The 27,291-nt window shown below is 35.9% G+C and overlaps 1 protein-coding gene across 1 annotated transcript in view; it reads right to left on the bottom strand.

Annotated features, from left to right (window-relative positions):
- Themis (thymocyte selection associated) overlaps positions 1-27,291 on the bottom strand; it is a 179,244-nt gene that overhangs the window by 72,110 nt on the left and 79,843 nt on the right. Inside the window, exon 4 of the mRNA XM_074075092.1 lies at positions 11,722-12,770. Within this exon, the coding sequence (XP_073931193.1) occupies positions 11,722-12,770 (1,049 nt within the window). The remainder of the gene's footprint in view (positions 1-11,721; positions 12,771-27,291) is intronic.

The raw sequence follows: 27,291 nt of genomic DNA, 5'->3' as shown, positions 1-27,291 counted from the left end.
TTGTATGACATTACCTTAAACTCACATGATTTCAGTGAAATTCAAGCCCACCACCACCAACATGGATATGCTTTCATCTCATTTCACCAGCTCTATAAATAGATGTATATATGTTTGTCAATGACTCTTAATTTGTACACATATTACTTCTGGATGCTCTTTTTTTAATGTACCATCAAAAACAAAGGACATACAGAATATCTTGACCACTCATACTATATAGTGAGACTTGTTCTTCATTAGTACAAACATCAACATGGTATGAGATTCACGATGGGAATCCATTAGTATTAAGTCTGAATTGTGAATGGTATGAGGTATAACTACTTTTAAGCTAAGAAATCAGCCTGCCACAGTGATAGCTAGGAAGATAGAGAGACAGGTAGAAGATACATAGGTAAGTAGGCAGATAAACAGATAAATGAGAAAGAGAGAGGGGGGGGAGGGAGAGAGAGAGACAGAGAGGAGATCCTGACAGAAAACAAAGTCTCTAGATAAGAAAACAGTTTAGCATTTATATAGCATCTTAGCATTAAGTGAGATTATAAAGCTGGCAGTAACTGGCCATGTGCAGTGGGAGTATAATACAGACTCACAAACTATGACCCTCAGATCTTTGACTGGCATATTGACCCATTCTCTCCTTTAGTGAGGGATAGTCCTTTACTCTTGAGATGTAAGCAGTGTCCACAGGAAAATTCTCTAAATCCCTTTGAAGCAACAAAAAATTGGCCCTTAATATTCATGTGTTTTTCATTCATGGATTGAATCAACCACAGATTGAAATTATTTGAAAAACAATTGTACTGAACATGTGTAGAATTTTTCTTATTGTAATTACCCAAACAATATAGTATAACAATAATTTATATAGCATTTACATTGTATTAGATATTATAAGTAGTCTACAGATGAGTTAAAGTATACTGAAAGATGAGTATAGGTCATATAAAAATTCTATACTTTTATGTAGGGGATTGAGCATCTACACGTTTTGGTACCCACAGAGAATCTTCACAGATACTGAGGGGGACAACTGCACTACCTATATCTTATAAGACATGTTTGCCATTCAATCATCCTTAACCCAGTTTTCCATGATCTCTTTTCAAAAAGGTGAGATAGTCTGATAACATAAAAGTATTGATAGACAAGTGCTTCCCAATAATCAGAATCAGGGTTGAGGGTAAAAGGCCTAGCGGTCTTTCCTGAATTACTGTACAGCTTTCTATTATTGGACAATGGAAGGTTAGAGGTCCAATACAAAGGATCTTTCCAGTTCCACAGGGAAAAAAGAAAACTGTTTCCTTTGTCATTACTGACATTTACATTCAACACATAGATGATATTGATAATTACTGCCTTATTCTCAACTATCTGAACTTTTGATAGTAATCATTTACAAGTAGCTATAAAGTATTATTATATATTTTCAAATTGAAGGATTTTACTTGAAAACAAGTCCTTTTAACATTTTAGCTTTGCATCTTTTCTTTAAAAGGCACCAAAAAAAGCCAGGCACTGGTGGCTCACACTTGTAATCTTAGCTACTCAAGAGGCAGATTTAGGGAGGATCATGGTTCAAAGCCAACCCTGGGCAAATAGTTTGGGAGACCTTATCAAAAAAAAAAAAAAATCACAAAAAAAGGACTGGCAGAGTAGCTCAACATTTAGGCCCTAAGTTCAAACCCAGTACCACAAAAAAAAAAAAAAAAGGCACAAAATACAATCAAACCAGAAAAGATTGCCTTTCACCACTGAATAGGAATACATTTTTGTATTTTACAAATTCTGCTCAGACAAAGCTATTTTACTTAATCCTTCCTAATTCTTTCCCACTCTTCCAGAATATGAAAAAATAGTAGAGGAATAAAATTTATTTACTTTTATAAAAATAAATACTTTCAAATAATTTCAAAATCAAAATAAAATGTACCTAGACATTTTATCTAGATCACACGTTAGAAGCAAAGCCACACTGACCACTACTGATGTCAATCATTTAGGATGTTCTCAGCATCATAGTGATTCTTTTAAAGCAGAAACCATATTATCCCTTATCTGCTCCAAAGCCTTTGCTAGCTTCCAATTTCAGTCATAGAAAAAACTCAGAGTCTTTTCAATGGCCTATAATACTCTATGTAGCCTGCTTGTCCTGGGTAACAGTTTTGTTGGATTTGTTAAAATTTGTTTTGTTTTGCTATATCTACACATTCCAACCAACAGATAGATTATTTGATAAACAATTGAGAATGATTAGCATGCAGCTTAGAAAAAAGTCTTAAATCTTTTTAGCTTTGCACTGAAGCCACATAAATTTTGGGTATAATTCAAATGTTTTCAGTGGGAGATTTTTCAGGTGTCATAAAAATTTGTTCTCTTATAATAAAAGTGAGAGCACACAAGGGAGATATGAGGATACGTAAGACACCTAAAAAACCAGATAGCATTTGTTACCCTCAATGCAGAGAGACTAAAACAGATAATTTAAAGCAACTGAGACCAATAGGAGAAGGGGACCAGGAACTAGAGAAAAGGTTACTTCGAGAAGAATTAACTTAGAAGGTAACACACATGTACAGAAAAGCAATGCGAGTCAACTCCCTATATAGCTATCCTTATCTCAACTAGCAAAAACCCTTGGTCCTTCCTATTATTGCTTATACTCTCTCTTCAACAAAATTAGAGATAAGGCAAAATAGTTTCTAACAGGTAGCAAGGGGGTGGGGGGGAAGGAGGGGGCGAAAGGCGTAAGAGAGAAGGTGGGGAGCGGGGGGAGAAATGACCCAAACATTGTATGCACATATGAATAAAAAAAAAATTGTTCTCTTGTTCAACACTAGACCAAAACTTACTAAGTGTCTCTTGAGGGCAGTCATACGTGTGTTCAGAACATGGTGTTTGCTGTATAGAATATCCTAGGTCTAACAAAGGAGGTAAGATATGTAAATATACAATAATATTTCCAAATAAAGCATCAAAAGAAAATATAAAGTGCTAAGGAATTCCAAGGAAACTGTAGTTAAGTTCCCTTGATTACTTGGTCCAAAGTTCTCCTCACTGAAATTCTCATGAGTGAGGTGAGGACTATTCAGAAGCCTAAATAGTCTTGGAAGAAGATAGAGCAGATTAGTGAGCCAGGTGTGTTGGCTTAATGAATGGTTGTGGTTCTCAGAACTTCAGAACCAAGTAGGAAATTGGTATAATACACCTGTCTCTCCAACAATGTGTCAGCAATGCCATTTTTTATGAAAATAGAAATATACTTGTTTGTAAATAATATCTAATTTAGGAATGTACCCAAAACCTTTTACTGAAAGGAACAACTTTTTGTCAAATCATGATATTTGCATATGAAACTATTAAAATTAAGTTATCTCTAATGTGAGACCATATTAATTCCCTTTTGAATACATACATAAGAATATATGTTATTTCTTTGAATTTTGCCTTTACAACCATCCTGTGAGGAAGACACTATTCGTCTTCCAATGATAGACACAAACATAGCTTTCAAACCAAGAACAAAGGAATAGAAATATTGAAAAAGACATTCACACAGCACCTTTCCAGTATGCACCATGGGACCTAAGGGCCTGGCCTGTGCTCTCAGATGACTAGGGATCCAGTCAACCCTGACACTGACTGGAAACCTTGGAACTTAGGCAAAATTACTATAATATGGTGACCGTGGAACCTACCTCACAGGGTTGTGCTATGTGGGTCAAAGAAATGGAAGTACTCAAACCCAGTATGTTTTACTATTAGCCTTGCCAGAAAAGACAATTTTTTTAAATTGCAATATATTTACTAAAATAACCTGATGTTAGAAAAATTCTGGGAAACATCATTTTGGATTGTGTTTCTTTCTCTCCCCAAATGCTCCTCATTTTGAAACTGTTCCCTATAAAGCCTATGGCACCAATCAAATTGGAATTACTGCTTACCTCTACAGGACCACTCTCCTGAAGACTGATTACCTTTTAACCACGATTCGAGATTTAGTTTTCATAACAGGAAATAACAGTTTCACAGAGTGGTCTGGCAGAGCTTTATAGAACAGCTTTAGCCAGGCTGACATGTGCTTTTATTAACCATATTTCCTGTAGCTCCACAGACAATGAAAAATCCACTTCTGTGAACAGAACCAATTATAAATGAACAGGTACACATTTCCCCAGCCTGGTCATAATGTCAAATGTTTGATTAGAAAGGTCTTGGGCTTTTAGCTAAATGAGACTAAATTTCTTTCCATTTGCAAGAACAAGATATTTCTGCCTTTCATTGCACAGCCTCTTAGTACTTTAATTCTGGTCTCTCATTGGCAAATAGAGTCATAAATGTAACACCCTTGAGATGGGGGGAAAATATTGTTATATTTATTTGAAAACAAATTGAGTTAGTTTCAGGAAGGAATAGTCCTCACCACTGCATCAAATTGATGTATTTTGTGATATACAAGGGAATGGGAGTGGCCAAGCTACTCATGAAGAGTGGGTCCCCATGAAAAAAAATACAGGGTTGGAATTGACAGCCTTGGGGAGAAATCATAAAAAGAATCAAGATGAATGACAAATAAAGGAAAAGTTTAAGATCAAAGGGGTAGAGAGGTAGGGGGACTGTTATATACATATTAAGGGATAAAACAACTGTGACAAATCAGGCTTTGGAGAAGCAGAACTGAAATAGGAAGAGATGATTCTAAACAGAGGAAGTTCCTGGGAAAAGTCTCTCAGAGAAGTAAGAAAAGATGAACAGAGGAAGCAAGCTCATAGTATATGCAGGATTAGGAAGAAAAAGCAGACACCATTAAATAAAGTACTGCAGGCAATGATTCCTCTTTGGGTGCCAAAATCAGAAAAACTTATACAGCAATGTCACCAGAAAGACCCCTATCCTCCAAGATACCACCAGCTCATTTGGTGACCCTTCCTGTTTCTTCTCTTTAGAAGGTTTAAGAAAGCAACCTATTGATATGTTAAGGCACTCAAATGAAGCCTTTTTAAGTTACTTTCAACCCTTAACTGGACAGTGTATGAATACAGTCATAGATTTGTAGAATATTTGTGCTAGAAGAAAGAGTACTGATCGGTTGACACTCTAACCTCAGTTTATAGGCAAGGACACTAAAATTATCCCAGATCACACTGTACACTAGTAACAGATCCAGACTAGAACCATATTCTCCTCATTTCCAGATAATTATTTTTGTTTTTATCACAGTTATCTAAATCCAGATTAAATTTTTAATATTTTCCAAAGAGAACTGCATTTATTTAAAGCCTAGAGAAGAAAGTTCTGTTAATAAAAGAATCCATCCAGGTGGGGATAAGCTAAACTTTAAAGGTCAGCAGTAGAGATGGTATGAAATGAGATTCTCTGTTGAAAGTAGGCGGGGAAATACACCAGAAAGAAATACTTTTGGCTTTGCACTCAGAGTAGATCTAGAATTAACTATTTATTACCTCTGTTAGTATCCGCCCAGCCCATAGCAGCGTCAGGTGCAGCAATGTTCTCCTAATTACTCTCTCTCTCTATTCTCATCCTTTATCCCTACTCCATTACCCCTTCTAATCACCACACAAAATCAGAATGAGACCTTTAAAATATGTCAGTTTGTTATTCCTCCATGCAAGTATCCAATTGCTTCACATCATAAAAGGTTAGGCCAAAAGCACTGTGATGACCTATAAGAACCCGTGCAATCTTCTCCCATTTCCTCTCCGATCTCATTCCCTTCAAATTCCTCTAGTCACTATATTCCACCCATCCTGGCCTTCTGTGCAATCCTGAGCCCTTTTGACACATTCTTGCCTCAGGATTTGAACCACCTTTTTTCTCCCTGGGAATTGTGGACCTTTTATACTAATTAAGATTATTAAAGAATTTGAAAACAATGACAAACTTTTATGAGGGACAAACAGCATAAGAAGTTATCTGAATGAGCAAAATGCCACAAGTTAGAAAACAACCTTGTTTCCAGTTGCAATGGCAGAACAGGTATTTATTGCTTTTACATATTGTGTGATTCTAAAGTTTTATAGCCAGCCCTTTTAAATTCTGTGTCTGTATTTATTATGTATTTCTTGTGGTATTTAACATATACATTGATTTCCAGTTGGCTAAATATTAGTGTACAAAAAGCACTGCCAAATGATTAAATGAATAGTTGGTTTGCAAGGACCTAGGAAATTATAGCAAAACATATATGTTCAAGTGTATAGCTTTTCTTTATCAAGGTTTTTATTCTAAAATTCAGGAAAGATAAATATATTAATAGGAAATTCAGATAAATCAGCTTTAAAAACTGCATTAGCTGGAATTTTCTCCAAATTTTCTTTTGATTTTTTTTAAAATTGAAAAAAATAAAACTGAATCTAGTGATCTCAAAGAATATAAGCTATCTATCTAATAAGTCCACAGGCAACTTAGTGATTCCAGGCACTAAAATCCATATTGTGATGTCGGGAATTTGGCAATTCAACTGTCCTCCCTTTGTATACACTGTATTGAACATTCTAAACTTCTGCTATCATTGGTCATTTCAAACACAAATTTCCATGTTGTGGACATTTAAGCTTCTTAAAAGCTAGAAATCTAATGCAAAATAATTTGTTACTTATTTCACTCAATCATTATGCTAATCTCTGAAAAATACATATTTTTAAAAATTCACATTTTTTCTGTTGCTAAAATGTAATAATCTCTAGCATTGAAAACATAATAATCACATATTTGGGCTATTTTAGTTTTTGATACCACAGATAAAAAGTGGGAATAGTATTAACGAAAATTTTTCATCACCATTCTCTGAATGAGAACATTCTCAATTGTTTGAATGCTCAAAGAGGGCCAAAATTTTGGTTCATTCAAGGATTTCCATGTGGAAGTTTTCTTCAATTATTCTAGAATAAAACTGTTCTTTAGACATAAGTTCTCCTAAGACAATTAGTGTTGTCTTATTAGTTTGATAACTTTTTCATTGTTTGTTGAAATTCCTTAAAAATCAGGCAATATTTTTTAAAGCCTTACTAAATTTAACCATTTTTTAAATTTAAAACTCATTTAGAGCATTCTTCACCTACACAACTGCAAGTATTGCAATAGTACATGTCCTGACTAGAGCAAAAAAGTTTGGATTACTTTCCCACTTCCAGAAGCACAAAAGGAATTTATAAATATTTTGCACATTCTGTTGGGCACAGACTTCTGGCTGGGAAGTTTCCTTTGTAACTCAAGTTTGGCCAGTTTTCAACCTAACACTTCCTCTATCTTGCTTTGCCCTCTCCTCCCATCTTTTTCACTTGTTTCTACTATAGTTAGCTGTTTATAGTCTATACCATTAACGAGACCAACCTCAGGCAATGTAAAAAACATGACTTATTAATCTGTATATGTCATGCCCTAAGAGCAACTCAACTATCTGCTAAAAAAATGTTAAAATGGTATCTCACAGTTAAGATTTGCCATTTTTACAGGAAGCTCTTAAATTCTTTTTCTTTTTCATATTTTCAGATTCAAATACCCAATTTTTAAGTGAGTCTGTATTCTACCTTCATTGCCTCTGGTCTTTGAAACTTGCTATAATGGTAATCCTCTCTATTTAGAGAGAAAACTGATTTACAGCTTCTATGTTAGACCAAGAGATTTGGTATCAATCTTTGGAAGCTCAGAGGCATTTACAAATTTAAACACTCAATAAATTTACACCACATCATGTTAGCAAAAACAAAAAGAAATCATATTGCTTGTGACTGAATCCTATCAATAACAACCAAGATGATATAATACTCTTCCCTGTTTTGTAAAGATCTAGATTTAGCCCAACAATATGGGTTTCTTTAACACATTTCAGCCACTCTTGCTGTCAAAGCAGATCAGAAGTAATGTTTCAGCACCAGCAGCAGCTGTTAAAGTGTTCTCTCTGCACTTCCCAGGAACTGTTGCTTTCCTTCTGCCCTTTTTCAGCCCTCTCTCATTCTGGTTCAGTGTTTCTTTTCTGCTCATTGCACAGTGCCTTGTCATTACTGCCTCCCTTGTTCTTTGTCTTAATGTGCCCTGGGGGTGTTCTTTCCAACAGAAATCTAGAAATTCCAGCAACAAAGTGGACACTTGGGTATCGAATAGCCAAACAGAGTTAGTGAAATGCAAGATTTCTGATCCCAGCTGCAGTCTCTGAAGACATAGAATATCTCATCTTTCAACCAAAGGTTTGTTTTTCTATGTGGTTATGGGCCCTTTCATCAGAATACAGAAGTTACATTTCTCCTGTGTGGTACTCAGAAGTCATAGCCATATATATCCACGACAGGCAAAAAGCCCAGTGAGTATATGTTCCTCCAAACTATCTGAAACTACTTCTGACATAGACACTAACCTTCAGGGAAGGAGAGTCTATACCACAGCTTTCCTAATTAAAGCACAATGTTAGACACAGCATCGTTTATTTAGCCATTTGATAGTATTTTTCCATCTGGTTAAAAAAATCCAAATGCACGTATCATAAAGATACCATTATGTCATTAGTGTCAAGAGAATGTTTAGATTCCATACATTATTACCCAACCATTAGTTATAACACTAAACAAATATTAAAAATCTTTCCTGTAAAACTGCATAGGTCTTGAGATAGGTTGTCAGTTTTTTAGTATCCAGCTTCTACACTCATCTGCCCCCAACCGTACTTAAATTACAACTCTCAAGTTTGTACTGTAAGCTTTTTTGTTGTCATTGTTTCTTACATATTGGTAAAGAAATAGTTGGTAGTTGCACCTTGTTCTTACAACCTGTCCACATATATTCTCATAAAATTCTTAGATAAATTCAAGTGTTCATAACTGACAACAGATACCTACTACTAATGAATTTGCCTAATACTAAGACCATTTTAGATTCTTACTCTTAGACTGCCTGTACATCTGTCCTTTTACTTAGCAATGCAAAAAATGATGTAGTAAAGTTAATGATCCATTAGGAAAGCAAAAGTAAACTCATATAATGAGTTATGCATGTGAAAAGGCATTTTAATGAACTAAATGAGTCTGAATATTTAAACTCCAAATAACCTTCACAAATTGTTCTCTAACCTTAAAGCAATATTCCATGTACAATCCAAAATTTTAAAGGCTTTTTTTCCAATGGTTTCTTCCTCCTGTAAAGCATAAAAAATGTTCTATCCAATCACTTCAAAAGTATACATAATAGAAGAACTTTAATGTAAGAAATCAATCAGAAGAAACATAAAAGAAATATATTAAAGGGTGACATTGTGCTATTAAGAAATAGTGGTTGCAAGACTTTTTTGACTAGATTGTGAAGAAACTGACAGATTTTCTGTTTGTGTTCCATAAATGATCCACTAAACAGATTCCTATGTTCATGGTAAGAAAAATAATTTTAAGTGAGGTCAGTAGGTCTGAAAACAGCATGCTTTGGCATTTTCAAGTGGTCTTAGAGGAAAATGTAATGCTATATTTATCACATTCACAAGGAATTGCAGATTCTTCTCAACTATGTGATAAACTCTCATTCGATTCCTTGACAATATCACTGACCTGCAGTCCCCCATCTTCTGCTGTAAAATTTTGGGGGGTGTGAAATCTGTCCCAAGAGATTACACCAAAAATGTCCTCCCTATGACTTCAACCAGTGTTGAGAATATTGTAAAGAAACAACTGCACTTTTTGCCAAAGAGTATTTCTTTAAGTGTATACTACAAGGAATACCATCTACTATCAATTCTTTCAAGTTTAGACTCAATGCCTGAAACTGTTCCTCAAATAAAAATGGCTCCAGGACCTCTCAACATTTTAGTTTTTTGTTTTGTTGTTGCTGTTCTTATTCTTGTTGTTCTTTGGTGGGAGTGGGGTTTGAACTCAGGGCTTTGCTTGCAAGCAGGTTCTTGAGCTGTACTCCATCCCAACGTTTTAGCAATTCTTTACAAACTCCAGTGAATATTCTCTGGAGTTGGGTTCAGAACTCAACACCAAGAATACATGCAGGTCTGACCAGTGAACAGCAGTTAGAAATTAAGTTGATCTAGAATTCTACATATGTGAATTCAGTGAAAGATTACGTTCACTTTATTTTAGTAACCTAGATGTATCACTATTAATTTATGTTTCTCTCCTAATAAAACACTTACAGCATGTTCATCTGTCAAGGGACATTTTAAGTTTTTTAATGTTTTTTCTACAAGTGATTTCCTGGTGGTTTAGGATTTTTGATCCCTGCCTTCCATTTTTAAAAGCAGTTTACTTTGTGTCTCTGAGCATTCTTCTGTAGTTCCATCTCCCTCTAATCCTGACTTCAACTGAAAAAAATTTCCTTAAAGGACTCTTGTGATTAAACTGGATCTACCTGGGGTAATCCAGGATAATCATCTCATCTCAACATCCTGAATCTTAAATGTATGTGCTAAGTCTCTGTCGCCATACAACATAACATCTTCACTGCTTCTGGGAATTTAGGTGTACATGTCTTTGGGTGAGTGGTGGCATCATTCTGCCCACCAATAAAAATGAGGAAAGCCTTCCATTTCTCATATCATTCAACTCAATAATCAAATATGTTAGTGGAGAAAAGAACCAGGCACTTTCCACATTAGTAGCAATTTGTTACTCAACATTATTTGAGGGCTATTTTTATTTAAAATGATTCCTTCAAAATTGTTTTGCCAGAAAGGAAATTTCTGCTAATTTTATCTTTCTTTATTTTTTTCTGAAAATGAGTTGATCATCCTTATTGAATTTCCCCAACATATAATCTAAATGCAATGTTCGAGATATCAAATTAAAAGTATTTCCATACCCATATATGAGTCTTGAAGCCTTATAGCTACTCTTTCCTGAATATAGAGAGTAAACACGCCATCTCTCTTTGTTTTACTAAATGTTTTGTTTCCCTAAGCTTTGAGCACAACATCTGCAGAATGCACTCCTTCCACACACCATAGAAACACAGCCAGACAAATGGCCAGCACGTCTTGCTGTAAGGACATGTTTCTGAGGTAACCAGCAGGCAGTTTCCAAGAGGTAAAGACCACAAGTAGAAATGAATCTGAGCCACCATCCAAAATCTTTAAAGTGGTTATGGAGTTGTTAATTCTATAATGATCTCATACTGTCTGCAATTTTATCGATTTTGTTTTTCAATAGAACTGTTAAAGATTGCAATTCTAAGACAGGCGTAATGTGGGCAGATGCTCACATTCTCACACACAGTTCTGCCAAGATATTTTTACATCTTTCTTCACATAAAACAAAATGAAGACATGCGTTATAGATGCATGTTACCAGTGACTTCCCAGAAGAAGGGAGTTTATTGTATGCTCATTTCCTGGATGAAGTATTAAAATAATCCTACCTAGGAAAAATGAATTGCACTTCCAAAATAAAAGAGATTTGCTTCTAAGACACCTTATTAAACATTTTTAATTGCCAAAACCGATTGGAAGGGCAATTTGGGCAATCACTTTCAAATGTCATCCCTGCTATTTTTCATTCAGTATAGATTTCATGCCACATCTACTGGTTAAGCATCAAAATATAGAGTGCTGCAACAGCTTACACTCTGTTGATGTTCATTCAAATACTGTGCATCAAAAAAGCTCATTTCAAATATGGCATGAAAGTAAGCAAACAGCAAACTCTGAAAATACTTGAAACAAATTACCTCAAGGAAAACAACTCTAAAGAAAAATCTGTGAAATCATAGCTTTACCTTGGGAGACTTAAGCAGGTCTGCTGTCCTTTCTTCTGTTAAGGTGAGCAGGGTTAACTTTGTTTCCTCCACTGAGGGATGTTTGGGGGGGCGAGGTGGAGGATGCAAGGGAGAGCTTTCATATCTTCGCATCATGTAGTATTGTTCTTCTGTAATCTCTTCTACCAGAGTCCTGACTAGAAATGATTCTGTATTCCTAGAAAAATTATTAACTAGCTGAACAGTCATATTCAAGCGGCCAATTGGAATTTCCCAACATTCTCTGGGGTTGGCAAAGTCACTTATGAGTAGGTAAGAGTCTGTGATATCTTCCTCCAACTGCAGTCCTGGGGTAGCAGCCAAAATGTCCTCTTCAAAGGAAAGATCTCTCACAGACACCTTCACATTGAAGGGCAAGCGGAACTGTTTACAAAGCTCAGAAATCTGGTACTGTTTCTTATCATGAATCACCTCTACAAAACCTCCTTCCATGTACAAAGGGAGCTGTGCTGCCTCATAGGACTTTCTGAGGATTTTTTCACAGGCCAGAACGTTCACCACTTTTTTTATTCCCTCACAGAGGACTTCAGTAGTCTCTGAGTGATGCACTAGAAACTGGTCCCCAACAGATACAGAGGAAAGCTCTTCATGAAGGGGATGAAAGGCTTTGGTGGCCACCACGTGGAGGGGCTCCTTTTCACTCTTTGCTATCTCCAGGTCATAGGCAGTTGGGAACTCCCGAGGTCTCCGCTTGAACTTGCCTTTGTAGCTAGTGGGGATCAAGAAGTGTCTTTTAGGGAAATTGCTCCTAATTTCTGAAGCTAAGATCCTTGATGCCTGATACTTTTTGTGGATCACAATGGTTTTCCCAGGCTGTAAAATATTTCTGAGCAGCTGATTTCCTTGAGGTGCTTCTATGACTTCAGCCACAATAGGAAACTCTTTAGTGGTCATTTCCAAAAGATCTTCTGTAGATAATAGCTGAAGAAACCAGTTAGCATCATAAGAATCAGTAATGTCTTTGACTTCAACATCTAAACTAGGAAGAATGCGGACAATATCCTTTCGAACTGAAAAGAAAAGAAAAAAACAACACTATGATATTTCATGCATCAAAGTCTTTTCTGTAATATGTAGTCCCACTGCCATAATTTTAATTTAGAAAAAAGAATTCAAATAATTATAATAGAACATTCCTTATATGTGACTTCCCAGTTTTTAAAATTTAAAATGGAAGAAATCATATATAAGCAAATGCCATCATATGTAAAAACCAACCCTGTAAACCAATGCTCAGTTGAAATCCTATGAATCTCACCAAAATCACACCCATCCTCCTCACTTCTAATTAAGGGCAACTACCCTTCTGATTCTAGTGTCAATTATTCTTATGTTTATACTTATAGTTTTATGACACATAACATGCATGAATATAGATATCTATGTAAATATACATGCAAATGTCTATGTAAAAGTGATATCACCATATCATTTTAAGTTGTGTTCTTAAGGCCCAGACTTTACACTTGAAATTATTACAGAAAAAAGTTTGATACTTCAGACAAAAATCCTTCACATTTAAGGCTCATTTTTTTTTCTCTCCTGCTAGGGATCAAACAAAGACATACATTCTTTACATAAAATCCTATCCTCGGGGTTAGAAGTGTTGCAGAATCACAAGGTGAAAGGTACTTTAGATTTATATATGAAAACAGATATGAAAATGCAATCATTTTCTGACGACAATGTTACTTCTTTTTCCACCAGTGCTATGTTTCACCTGGATAGACAAAGAGTGCTGCAGAATGGGTCACAGAGGAACCATCAGGAGCTCAGATAGTCTGGTGGGTGCTTATAAATGCATCCCTCGGAACAATGTTCTTTCCAAGAAGTCTTTCTTTGAGACTATAGGGCCACTTAAAGAATTGTCCTTAAATTACCTCCTTTCCAGATACTGCCCCATAAAGGGTCTTGAATTAAAAATAAGCTTATATGTTAATGCTAACAAGATTTTATAACAGTTTATGAGTTTCTTGACAATTTTCTAACACAAGTTTTACAAGCATTTTCATGATCCAATTTTGTTTCCCAATTATCTACTGTCTAACTGTTAGTATTCTTTCTTCTATGTTTTTGAAAGGAACAGTTTGGAAAAATTAAACACATAAGTTGCTCTTGTAAAACACCACTTATGTCATTTGAAGTCATTACTTTTTAAAAAATATTAATTGACTAATGTTTTGTGATATTTGGGATTTGAACTCAGGACCTCACACTTGCTAGGCAAGCATTCTGCCACTTAAGCCTCAGCCCTTTTATTTGTATATTGTTTTTGAGATAGGATATTGATAACTTTTCCCAGTCTATCCTTGAACTGCCCTCCTACCTCTGCCTCTGGAGTAACTGGGATTACAGACATGCCTAGTTACTTTTTATATTATTAACTGTTAAGCATCAGAAAACCCTAACTCTATAATTTGTGTCCTATTACTTATCTATTCTGTATAAGAGTTTGTGAAGACACAAAATGAAAAAGAATTATTTCATTTTTCTTGAGAAGAAAAAATAAAAATCAATGATTGCCTATTTACTGAAGTTCATAAATTTAATTTTTAGAAAAAAAGAGGTAAATTAAGAAAAAAATCATTTTTAGAAAGTTTATCAGATCCTAAACATTGAGGTTGTTCTCACAGATTTCTCTAAGCCCTGAGGTGATTTTAGAAACTAAAATCTTGCTACTTGGATCAAAATTCATGAGCTTAAGAATTCCAGAGCCAGCTGCAATGGGCATGGTAGACTTGCTGTTCCTCAAATCTAGGGAACAGCTAGAGTGATACAATAGATGCCATCAAGGACTTTATAGGCTTTCTGAATCAGTCCATCAGAAGTCCATCAGAATGTCAGGCCCTAATGCAAGATAGATCCCAATCTATATTTGTGTGTGGTTGATGCAGTGGGCCAGGAATAGCCTTATTACATTTGGAGGACTTCATAGCTACCTGCCAGAGAAAGCCTCAGGGTCAGGCTATCTAACGTCTGTGTTCAAATTTTCCATATTCAATTAGTGACCTACCTTTAATACTTCCATTTCTAACTCTTCTGAAGTAATGCTAGCCTTTCTCATTTTACATAACATATCAACAGCATTTGACAAAGTAGATTTGATTCCCTCCACTTTGATATTTACTTTTCCTCCTTTCTTGTGACTCTTCTGAATTTCTTTTCTGGTTTCTTCCCTCTGCACACCACCCACAACTCACACACACGCCTTTTGGTTTTCTTCCTTCCTCTATCTACACTCACGCCTACAGGGAACTTACACAGTCTCATGTCTTCAAATATCATCTATCTGCTTATGACTCCCCAAACTATAGCGCTAGCCAAATCAGTCTCCTGAATTTTACATGTCTATTTAAGACCTTTGCTTGGACCTCTAGTAAATGTCTTAAAATTAAAATGTCCAAACTGAAATGTGATCTTCCCTCCAAAACCTGGACTGCCTGGGTCTTTTTCCATCTCAGTTATTGGGAACACCTTTCTCCTTGTTCAGTCCACAGAGCTAAGACATACTTAACTCCCCTCTTCTAATACCTTCTATCAGGACTACTATGGTTTATACCAATTATTTCTTATCTGGTTCATCCTGATGGCTTCCTAACTCTCCTTACAGTTAGATCTCAAAAGAGTGGCCAGAGATTCTCTTCAAAATGCTAAATCAGGCCAGCGCTCGTGGCTCATGCCTGTAATCCTAGCAACTCAAGAGGAGATCAGGAGGATAGCCATACAAAGCTAGCCCAGGAAAGTAGTTTGTGAGTCCCTATCTCGAAAAAACCCTCCACAAAAAAGGGCTGGTGGAGTACCACAAGGAGTAGGCCCTAGGTTCAAACCCCAGTACTGCCACAACAACAACAAAAGTGCTAAATCAGTTGTAACTACTTTCTGTTCCTAGGCCCACAGTGTTGATCATTTTCACTCAGAATAAAAGCCAAAGTCCTTACATGGTGCATGTTATCACCTGAATCTTATCTTCTGATATACTGCCTCACTCTAACTTACTGTCCCTGTCCTCCTGGTTATCAGTCAGATTTTTGCATGCACTGTTTCTTCTGCCTACTATATCCTTTAGCCAGGTATATTCATGACCAAGTCCCCTTTCTCTTCATGTCAGCTTAAACATTCTCTTGTCAATAAGATCAACTCTAAATGTTCTATTGAAAATTGTAACCATCTCTGCCCTTTGTCCTTCAGGTTTCTCTATTTTCCATGTTATTCATTACCTTTAATCATTCCACATAATGTGCATATTTATTGTAACATTTTTTTATTATTTGTTTCCTCATATACAACCAGGAATAGAGGGCTTTTTTTTTGTTGTTTTGTTTTGTTTTTGTCCACCAATATCTCTAGTGTTTATAATGGTGCCTTGATCATAGTGTATTCAATAAATGAATGAAAACAATTGTAAGCACAATGTATATGTATGATCATTAAAAAGAAGTGATCCAGTACACAAGTATAGTTCCATATGAAATTTGATTAATGAAAAAACCTTCCACTGTTAAAACTCTTACTATACATCATTGCAGACATTATAGATTACATTTAAAACATGTCACTTAAAGTTGTAGTTTGTCTTATTCAATGAGCTATTCAATGCAATAAATACTTGTTTAATTCCTACAAAAGAGTCCAATATTAGTGTATAAAAGATAGACAAAGTTTTTTTACCCATGATTTTATTCTTTAATAAAAGAGACTAGTTAAAATCACAATGTGCAATGCCCAAAGATACACAGAAAAAGCACATCCAGTACACTTTTAGACCTGTCAGAGAATTGAGATCACAGGTCAAAACACTACCCCTAAACTAACTAGTATTACCTGGTATAAAGAGTCACAGTTTACTGCAAGCCAAAGCCACTACTGCAATCCAGCTGAAAAAACGTATAAAGAGTAGTTGATTGATTGCTGGAAATTAAGTGTAAACTAGCTTCAGAGGTAAACTCCAGGGCACTGTGCTTAAAGGACCTCCCACACATTCTTCAGTCTTTCTTCCCGAAGCCCCACCAGGTTCTCAGGATGAAAACTAGACAAAAATCCCCTTGTGCTTCTGGAAGGTTGGGGGGAAAAGCAACCATTCTAAAATACACACAGAGTACTCTGATCTTTTTTTAAAAGGCCTGTCCCAAGGAAAACTATTTCACCACAGCCTGACCAACTTGTTGGGTTTTTACCAGAGCCTAACCAATATAGAATAAGGGAATTACCCAACTCCAGCCACCTATACATGACCTGTTACATGGGGAAAAGGAAATGCCTAACTTCAGCCCCCTATATACTTCTATAGAACAGAGGGGAAATACCTAACTCCACCCCAGCTAGCCATTCTGTCTCCCCTAAAGCAGAGAAAAAAGCTGAGAAGCACTTAGATGCACAGGTTCACTAAATTATTAAAACCTAATTATAAGGATATAAAATAATCTCCCCAGCCAAAAAAAAAAAATTATGACTACATCAATGGGACTTCTGTATAATAATTGGATTCTAACTGAAAGAATGGCATGTGAAACCCTATGTAAGAAGGAGTCTCTAGGGAAATACACAAGGAAGACAGAGACAAAACAAGGAACTTTAGCTACTGACACCTATAGTTATAGTGAATATTTAAACGAGCCTACATCCTAGCCAGATAAACAGAAAACCTCACACTAAAGGACTATTTCCTTAATTTCTTTTAACTGTCCAGCTTCCCACAAAAACATTACAAAATTTGTTAAAAAGCCAAAAAGCACAAAACTCAGGAAAAAAAGCAGGTATCAAAATCAACTTCAGATAATTGCAGAAATTTTGGAATTACAGCCCATTTAATGTATGCTTAACATGCTAAGGGCTATAACAGAAAAAGGGACATCAAAGAAGAAAAGATGGGTAATGTAAGCAAAGAGATAGAAAATGTAGGAAAAATTAACATGATTGAAACAGAAATGAAGAATGACAAAAGAAAAAATATCCAAAGTATAAGACAGAAGTCTCCAAAATTAATGAAGCACAGAGAACACTAAACACAATAAATATCAGGTGAAGGAGGGTGAATATGGTGCAAATACTGTGTACATTGACTGTAAACGAGAAAAAGATACCTCATGAAATGATTCCAAGAACGGGAGGGGGGTAAAGGAGAGTGATGAAGGGGGAGAATTCAAGTCTGATATATTTGATGAATTGTAAGAGCCTTTGTAAATTCCACAATGTGCCCTTACCCAGTACAACAATAAAAATAAAAAGTAAAAAGCTACACAGAGGGATATCTTATTCAAACTGCATAAATCAGAAACAAAGAGAAAACATGAAGCCAGAGAAGGGAAAAACAAATGCCCTTCCTAGAGAGGAACAAAGAGAGGACTTCCTCTGGAATTCTCTACAGAAATCATGCAAGCAAGAAGGGTGGGAGGGTGACACAATTGAAGTGTTGCAAGAAAAAGCACAACCTAGAATTCTGCATCCAGTGAAATTATCTTTCAAAAATAAAGAAGAAATAAAGGCTTCCTCAGGAAAAAACTGAGGGAACATATTACCAGTAGATTTGCTTTGCCATGAAATATTTTTCAAAAGATTTTCAGAGGGATTCCAAGATGGCGACTAGAGGGAGGAAGCAGAAAGCATTCTTCCTAAAGTAAAATCTCAGAGAGATGCTGGAGATACACCTGGAAGGAAAAACCACCAAGAAGAGGCAAAACTCTGACACCTCCACACCCCCATCCCACACATAGCATCCCCACTCCACATTAAATGGAGAAACCAGGAGGGCTCCCATGCCACCAGACACCAGCTTCTAACCTGCTTGGCAGACCCTCAGGTGAGCAAATGAGTGGCATGTGGTACTCCCACAGAGAACCCTGGAACAAATCAGCACAGTCCCCTGGACAGACTGAACCCCGACCAGGGGAAAAAAGGGAAAAAAAACAAACTGAATAATAAACAATAAGCTGAAAAAAAAAAAGACATACAGCAAAGACGGCAGGATGCCCTGAGCTCCAGAGTGTGGGGGAGGGGAACTCCCTCACGTGAACTGTAAATAAACAAGGGCTGGCCAGAGAAAGCAGGAGTGGCGGCCCTGTCCAGCAACCTTGGAGCAGGGAAAGCTTGTAACAGTGGCTGTCCTGTGGTACACTCCACAAGAGAGTGGGAGAGGGGCACTCCCCATGTGAACTCTAAATAAAAAAAATAAAGACTGCAATTGCAACAGGTGGGTAGGGCTGTACACTGAAGAAAACAAAAGGGGCATGTGTCCAGGAGAACTCTAAATAACAAAGCCTGTGGGGCTAGGTGAGTGTAAAGCTCATTCCTGAGATCTGCAGTAAATAAAGCCTGCAGCAGCAGCTGGCTGACAGTAGGTGGCAGGTGAGCTGCAGCCTCAGATAGACATTCACAAAGCTGTCTCCAGACTCTTTTTTTTTTCTCCTATGATGAGACAATGACAAAACTACTACTCAAACACAAACACCAGGACTGGATGTTGAAGGACTAACTGAAACTGTATTGCATTTGAACTTGGGATATTTTTTTTTCCCCTTTGATGAGACAATGATAGAACTACTACTCAAACATCAACACCAGAACTGGGTGCTGAAGGACTAACACCAAAACTATTAAGACTGAAACTTTATTGCGTTCGAACTTGGGGATTTTCTTTTTTATCCTCTCTCTGTCTCTCTAACGCCTGTTTAGTTCACTGTTCATTAGTACACTATCTCTCCCTGCTTATTTCTTTGGCTCTGTTTTTTTTTCCCCTTTTTCTTTACCTTTTTTGCTTTCCCTCTCCTCTCAACCTTCCATTCTAGATGTCATCACAGTTACTATTACAAGCTAGACAATACTGAATTGCACACAGTACAGGGACAGTAACACTATCAAGGGCAATGATGGGAAGATGGAAAAAAGAGGGAAACCACTTTTCCCCCAACAATAAATTAGTACAGGAACCAGAGGGAAATGAAGAAAACAGATACCCAGATCCAGACTGCAACAAAACGAAGATAAACTATGCCAAAGAACCCAATGAAGACCACAAGAACGCTCTGAAAGAAGAAATCCTGCAAGTAATCAATGAGAATTTTATGGAGATGATACTGGATATGATCAACCAAAATCTACAGGAGACATTCAAGAAATTCCAAGACAACAAAAATAGAGAATTTGAGAAAGCACAAGAACAAATGAAACTATAGAAGCACTGCATAAACACCAAAGTGAAACAAAGAACACAATAAATAAAGAGATAAATGAACTCAGAACGATAATAGACAATATTAAAGGGGAAGAGACTCAGGATATAGAAAACCTCAGAAAAAAGAATGAAACAGAAATGCAAATCATAACGGAAGGCCAACCCAGCAAACTAGAACAAGTAGAAGACAGAATCTCAGAATTCGAAGATGAAATGGTAATTAAAGGAAAAACCAAAGAACAATTAGTTAAACAACTCAAGACCTGTGAAAAGAAAATGCAAGATCTTACTGACTCCATCAAAAGACCAAACCTGAGAATCATGGGCATTGAAGAAGGAGAAGACGTGCAAGCAAAAGGAATCTGTAATATATAATACAAAATAATAACAGAAAATTTCCCAAAACTAGAGAAAATTATGCCCATACAGGTACAGGAAGCCTCCAGAACACCAAACAGACCTGACCAAAATAGAACTACCCCACAATATATTATCATTAAAACAACTGCTCAGAGAGTAGAGAAAGAATATTGAAGGCTATAAGAGAAAAAACAAATACATACAAAGATAAACCCATCAAAATCACAGCAGACTTCTAAACAAAAACATTAAAAGCAAGAAGGGCTTGGGGCGAGTTCTTCCGGGCACTAAATGAAAATAACTTCAACCCTAGGATACTCTACCCAGCAAAACTATCATTCAAAATAGATGGAGCAATAAAAGTCTTCCATGATAAGCAGAAACTAAAACAATATATGACCACAAAGCCACCACTACAAAAGATTCTTCAAGGGGTTCTGTACACAGAAAGTGAAACCCAACATAACCATGAAAGGGCAGGCATTACCAAACCACAGTAGAAGAAAAGGCAAGAAAGTAGAGAGTAACACTGATTTAGCTACACACAATCAAACCCTCAAACAACTAAGACAACTAAATAACAGGAATCACGATATACCTATCAACACTAACACTTAATGTGAACAGATTTAATTCCCATATCAAAAGGCACCGTTTGACAAACTGTATTAAAAAGGAAGATCCAACAATTCTAAAACATACTATAGAGCAAATGGACCTAGTTGATGTCTACAGAACATATCATCCAACTTCTACACAATATACATTTTTCTCAGCAGCTCACAGAACCTTCTCCAAAATAGATCATATCCTAGGGCACAAAGCAAGCCTCAGCAAATAAAAGAAAATAGAAATTGTTCCGTGCATTTTATCTGATCACAATGCAATAAAACTAGAACTCAACAACAAAAATAAAGACAAAAAAACATGCAAACAGCTATAAACTGAATAACTCATTGCTTAATAAACAATGGGTCACTGATGAAATAAAAGAGAAAATTAAGTTTCCTGCAAGTCAATGAAAATGAAAACACAACCTACCAGAATCTATGGGACACACCAAAGGCAGTACTAAAAAAGAAAGTTTATAGCCATGAGTGCACTTATTAAAAAGACAAAGATTCCAAATCAATGACCTAATGATACATCTCAAACTCCTAGAACAACAAGAACAAGCAAATCCCAAAACAAATAGTAGGAGAGAAATAATAAAAATAAGAGCTGAAATCAATGAAATAGAAACCAAAAAAAACATACACAGAATTAATTAAACAAAAAGATGGTTCTTTGAAAAAATAAACAAGATCGACAGACCCCTGGCAAACCTGACTATAATGAGGAGAGAAAAAACCAAAACCAGTAAAATCAGGAATGCAAAAGGAGAGATAACAACAAACATCATGGAAGTCCAGGAAAACATCAGAGACTACTTTGAGAACCCATATTCAAATAAATTTGAAAATCTTGAAGATGGACAGATTTCTAGACCCTTACAATCATTCAAAACTGAACCAAGAGGACATTAATCACCTGAATAGATCTATAACACAAAATGAAATTGAAGCAGCAATCAAGAGTCTTCCAAAAAAGAAAAGTCCAGGACCTGATGGATTCTCTGCTGAATTCTATCAGACCTTTAAAGAAGAACTGATACCAACCCTTCTTAAACTGTTCCACAAAACAGAAAGGGAAGGAAAGCTGCCTAACACATTTTATGAAGCCAATATTACACTTATCCCAAAACTAGGCAAAGACACCTCCAAAAAGGAGAAGTATAGGCCAATCTCCTTAATGAACATTGATGCAAAAATCCTCAATAACATAATGGCAAACCGACTTCATCAACACATCAAAAGTATCATTCACCACGACCAAGTGGGCTTCATCCCAGGAATGCAGGGGTAGTTCATCATACACAAATCAATAAATGTAATACACCACATTAACAGAAGCAAAGACAAAAACCACTTGATCATATCAATAGATGCAGAAAAAGTCTTTGATAATATCCAACACCATTTCATGATAAAAGCACTAAGAAAACTAGGAATAGAAGGAATGTACCTCAACATTATAAAGGCTATATATGACAAACCTACAGCCAGCATTATACTTAATGGTGAAAAACTGAAACTATTCCCTCTAAAATCAGGAATGCAACAAGGATGCCCAGTAGCCCCACTCTTATTCAACATAGTACTGGAATTCCTAGCCAGAGCAATTAGGCAAGAAGAAGGAATAAAAGGAACACAAATAGGTAAAAAAACTGTCAAAATATCCCTATTTGCAAACGATATGATTCTATACCTTAAAGACCCAAAAAATTCTATTCAAAAGATCCTAGACACCATTGACAACTATAGCAAGGTAGCAGGATATAAAATCAACATAGAAAAATCATTAGCATTTCTATACACTAATAATGAACAAACTGAGAAAGAATATATGAAAACAATTCCATTTACAATAACCTCAAAAAAAAACCAAACACCTAGGAGTAAATATAACAAAGGATGTGAATGACTTCTACAAGGAAAACTATAAACTCCTGAAGAAAGAGATTGAGGAAGACTATAGAAAGTGGAGAGATCTCCTATGCTCATGGATTGGTAGAATCAACTCAGTAAAAATGTCTATACTCCCAAAAGCAATCTACATGTTTAATGCAATTCCCATCAAAATCCCAATGACATTCATCAAAGAGATTGAAAAATGTACCATTAAATTTATTTGGAAACACTAGAGACCACGAATAGCCAAGGTAATACTCAGTAAAAAGAACAACGCTGAAGGTATCACTATACCCAACTTCAAACTATATTACAAAGCAATAGTAATAAAAACAGCAAGGTACTGGCACAAAAACAGACATGAAGACCAGTGGAACAGAATAAAGGACCCAGATATGAAGCCACACAACTATAACCAATTTGTCTTTGACAAAGACACTAAAAATATACAATGGAGAAAAGACAGCCTCTTCAACAAAAACTGCTGGGAAAACTGGTTAGCAGTCTGCAAAAAACTGAAACTAGATCCATGTATATCACCCTATACCAATATTAACTCAAAATGGATCAACGACCTTAATATCAGACCCCAAACTCTAAAGTTGGTACAGGAAAGAGTAGGAAATACTTTGGAGCTAATATGTATAGGCAAAGACTTTCTCAATGGAACCCCAGCAGCTCAGTAACTAAGAGATAGCACAGATAAATGGGACTTCATAAAACTAAAAAGCTTCTGCTTAACAAAAGAAATGGTCTCTAAACTGAGGAGACCACCCACAGAGTGGGAGAAAATATTTGCCAGTTACACATCAGACAAAGGACTGATAACCAGAATATATAGGAAACTCAAAAAAGTAAACTCTCCCACAATTAATGAACCAATAAAGAAATGGGCAAGTGAACTAAACAGAACTTTCTCAAAAGAAGAAATTCAAATGGCAAAAAAACACATGAAAAAATGCTCACCATCACTAGCCATAAAGGAAATGCAAATCAAAACCACACTAAGATTCCACCTCATCCCTGTTAGAATAGCCATCATTAGAAACACCACCAACAACTGGTGTTAGCGAGAATGTGGGAGAAAAGGAACCCTTGTACACTGCTGTGGGAATGTAAACTAGTACAACCACTCTGGAAAAAAATTTGGAGGCTTCTTACAAATCTAAACATAGATCTACCATATGATCCAGCAATACCACTCTTGGGAATATACCCAAAAGACTGTGACACAGGTTACTCCAGAGGCACCTGCACACCCATGTTTATTGCAGCACTATTCACAATAGCCAAGTTATGGAAACAGACAAGAGGCCCCAGTATCAATGAATGGATTAAGAAAATGTGGTATTTATACACAATGAATACTACTCAGCCATGAAGAAGAACGAAATGTTATCATTTGCAGTTAAATGGATGGAATTGGAGAACATCATCCTGAGTGAGGTTAACCAGGCCCAGAAGACAAAAATCACATGTTCTCCCTCATATGTGGACATTAGATCAAGGGCAAACACAACAAGGAGATTGAACTTTGATCACATGATGAGGTGAGAGCACACAAGGGAGGTATGAGGATAGGCAAGAAACCCCAAAAAAAAAAAAAACAACATTTGATGTCCTCAGTGCAAAGGAACTAATGCAGAAACTTTAAAGTGACAGAGGCCAATAGGAGAAGGGGACCAGGAACTAGAGAAAACGTTAGTTTGAGAAGAATTAATTTAGAATGTAATACATATGTACAGGAAAGCAATGTGAGTAAACTCCCTGTATAGCTATCCTTATCTCAACTAGCAAAAACCCTTGGTCCTTCCTACTATTGCTTATACTCTCTCTTCAAAAATATTAGAGATAAGGGCAAAATAGTTTCTGCCTGGTAGCGAGGGAGTAGGGGAGGAGAGGGAGGGGGAATGGGAAGGTGTGAGGGGAAGGGGGTAGATATGACCCAAACATTGTGTGCACATATGAATAAAAGAAATAAAAACAATTATTTTCAGAACAACAATAGAAAAGATAAGGTCAGAAACTCAGAAGTACATACATAAGAGTGCTAAGTAAGGCATAAATGAAAAAAAATAGGTATTTTATTTCTTATTTTTAATTGACATAACAGCTAATACCTTGCTCAAAATAATATAGCACCTATATATCAGATGATGATAATTCACAATAAGTGAAATAAACAGTAGTGTTATAAGGTTATAGGAGGGAAGGATTGGGAATATGTCACTGTAAAGGGACAACCCATGAAGTTATTTGTGGTGTTTGATAGAGGACTCAGATTAGTTACATATGTATATTGCAAACTCTAGGGCAAATTTAAAAATGTGTTTTTATAGTGTAAAGGAAAAAAATGGAAAGATGCGCAAAATGAAAAGAAATAGAAATATAGGAAAGGCTCAATTAATGCTGCCATAGTCAGAAAAAAGAATGGAAGAACAGAACATCAAATGTGGAGATGACAGATATAATGAAAGGCACAAGCTGATTCTCTATGGACAGAAAGAGAATACAGACCAAGACAGAATAGGAGAGAGAATAACCCAGGTGCAAGAACACTATGATCAATCATAAGGAGGGAAATTGGGTAATGTCAGTAATTAACAAGTAATCTGACCTCCTAGGATTTTAGACTAGAGGGAAATCCCAATGAAAGTAAGTCTGTGAAGTTAAATTGGACCCTTGAATGCCAGGCTAGGGAATGTGTAACTACTTCAGGAAGAAATCCAAAATATTTGAGTTTAAGAAGGGCAAAATTAAAATGAGGTATTTGACAGATTAATCTGATAGTTCAATGGGAGGAGAAGGTGAAGAACGAGTTTACCATTCTCTTCTACAGGATATAGATAGATTTCCAACTTACTAGGAACTCAGTTTGCCTATTTGCTTTTACATCAACTTCAAAGTTTAGATCTTATCCTCTCATGGCTGTTAGTACATTAAAACAAAGCTCTTTCTGGCTTTTGTACCGTTCTCTCTAATTTTGCATAGGTTTTAAGTTTTCCATAGTCAAAAGTTGAAAGAAAAGGTTGTATTTGTTTAAAGTTAACAGTAATTTGAAAATGTATCCCCAAGTTTTTAAACTGGAATAAATTTAACTAGTTTTATGGAAAAATATTACATTTCTTCTTAAGAATGATAAAGAAACTATTTATATTTTTCTTAGGAACAATGCTCTTATAAAAATATTTAAAATATAACAGGTGAAAATTACCATCATTAATAAACTTATAAAAATTTTAGTTTTTCACTACTTGCATTTTAGTATACTCAATTGTAGTTGTATATGCATATTGTGATTTTTTTTTTAACAAGCATTAGCTATTTCACAATTGGTAAAATGTAATCTTTTCCTCCCTCAAAACAGGCAATATAGACAGTGTAAGTTAAATTAGAAAATGTCACTCTCTGAAATGTTGTCTTTGACTTCAGAATGACTGACAGATGAGAAGGCAGCAACTCAGAGAATAAAAGACATTCCTGAAGGTATTTACTACAAATTTTCCAGTCTCAAACTAAAGTGAAGTAAAAACAATATATACTTAGGCAATCTTAGTTTAGACTCCCCAAATGTTCCTCTGGGTGAACATGAATGATTCTGGCAGCATATGTTTTCTGGTTATCCAAAGGGAACTCTTGTATAAGCAATTTCCTTTTCATTTTGTTCTAACAAGGTAACAAGGTAAAACTGATTTCCTCTGTATGCTGCTGAGTCATTTCACTCTGCTCTTTCTGCTCCTTCTTCCAGGGAAAGCCCCCTTCACAGTTAGAGCAAACAATATTCCTGTGGGTCACAATGTTCTGCTTTTCTGCACTGCCCACTGCAACAACTCTCTCAAAGGAGTATGAGTTTTAAAGACCTCATTAACAATTCCCTTTGAAGAGAAAACAAAAAATTACATGTCAGCTTGGTTGGTGTGAGGCAAAGCTTGTTTCCTTGCACAGGTAATATTCCACTATGAAACACACACAGATCCAACTGAGTACATGAAGAACTGTCCTTTGCAATTGAACCTAAATTAGTATAAGCTGAAAATATGCTGAGACAGTCATTCAAGCATTAAAGACATGTTGGTTTCTACATTTTTTTCTAAAAAAATTTTAACAAATTCTAGTTTTAATTTCTCTCAACTTCTAGCTTCTCCTATAATATCGTTCAGTAGTAATTGGAAATCTTCACTCTCTAAGTTTGATTTCATTGTCAATCACTTTCTAAGACTAATACTTATTTTTCTCAAAAAATGCATTCATAAACTTCATCTCCATCTCTCAATTACTCAGTGAATTGTTTTGTTACATTTTTTATTGCATTATACTCTTAACCACATAGCAGTTACTAGATTTACCAATAATTTCTGAGCTCTGTATTTTTCCAGATTTTCAAATTAAAATTTGGCTTATAGTCCATCAATTTTATCTAAATTTTCTTTGTGGATATTCTGTGAATTAAGTTTTTCCTACTTACTCAACTATATTTCAACTTAAGAGAAGCTA

This window comes from Castor canadensis, chromosome 1 (genome assembly GCF_047511655.1).
Source record: "Castor canadensis chromosome 1, mCasCan1.hap1v2, whole genome shotgun sequence".
Classification (NCBI taxonomy): domain Eukaryota; kingdom Metazoa; phylum Chordata; class Mammalia; order Rodentia; family Castoridae; genus Castor; species Castor canadensis.
This window is presented reverse-complemented; position numbering and strand designations above follow the sequence as displayed.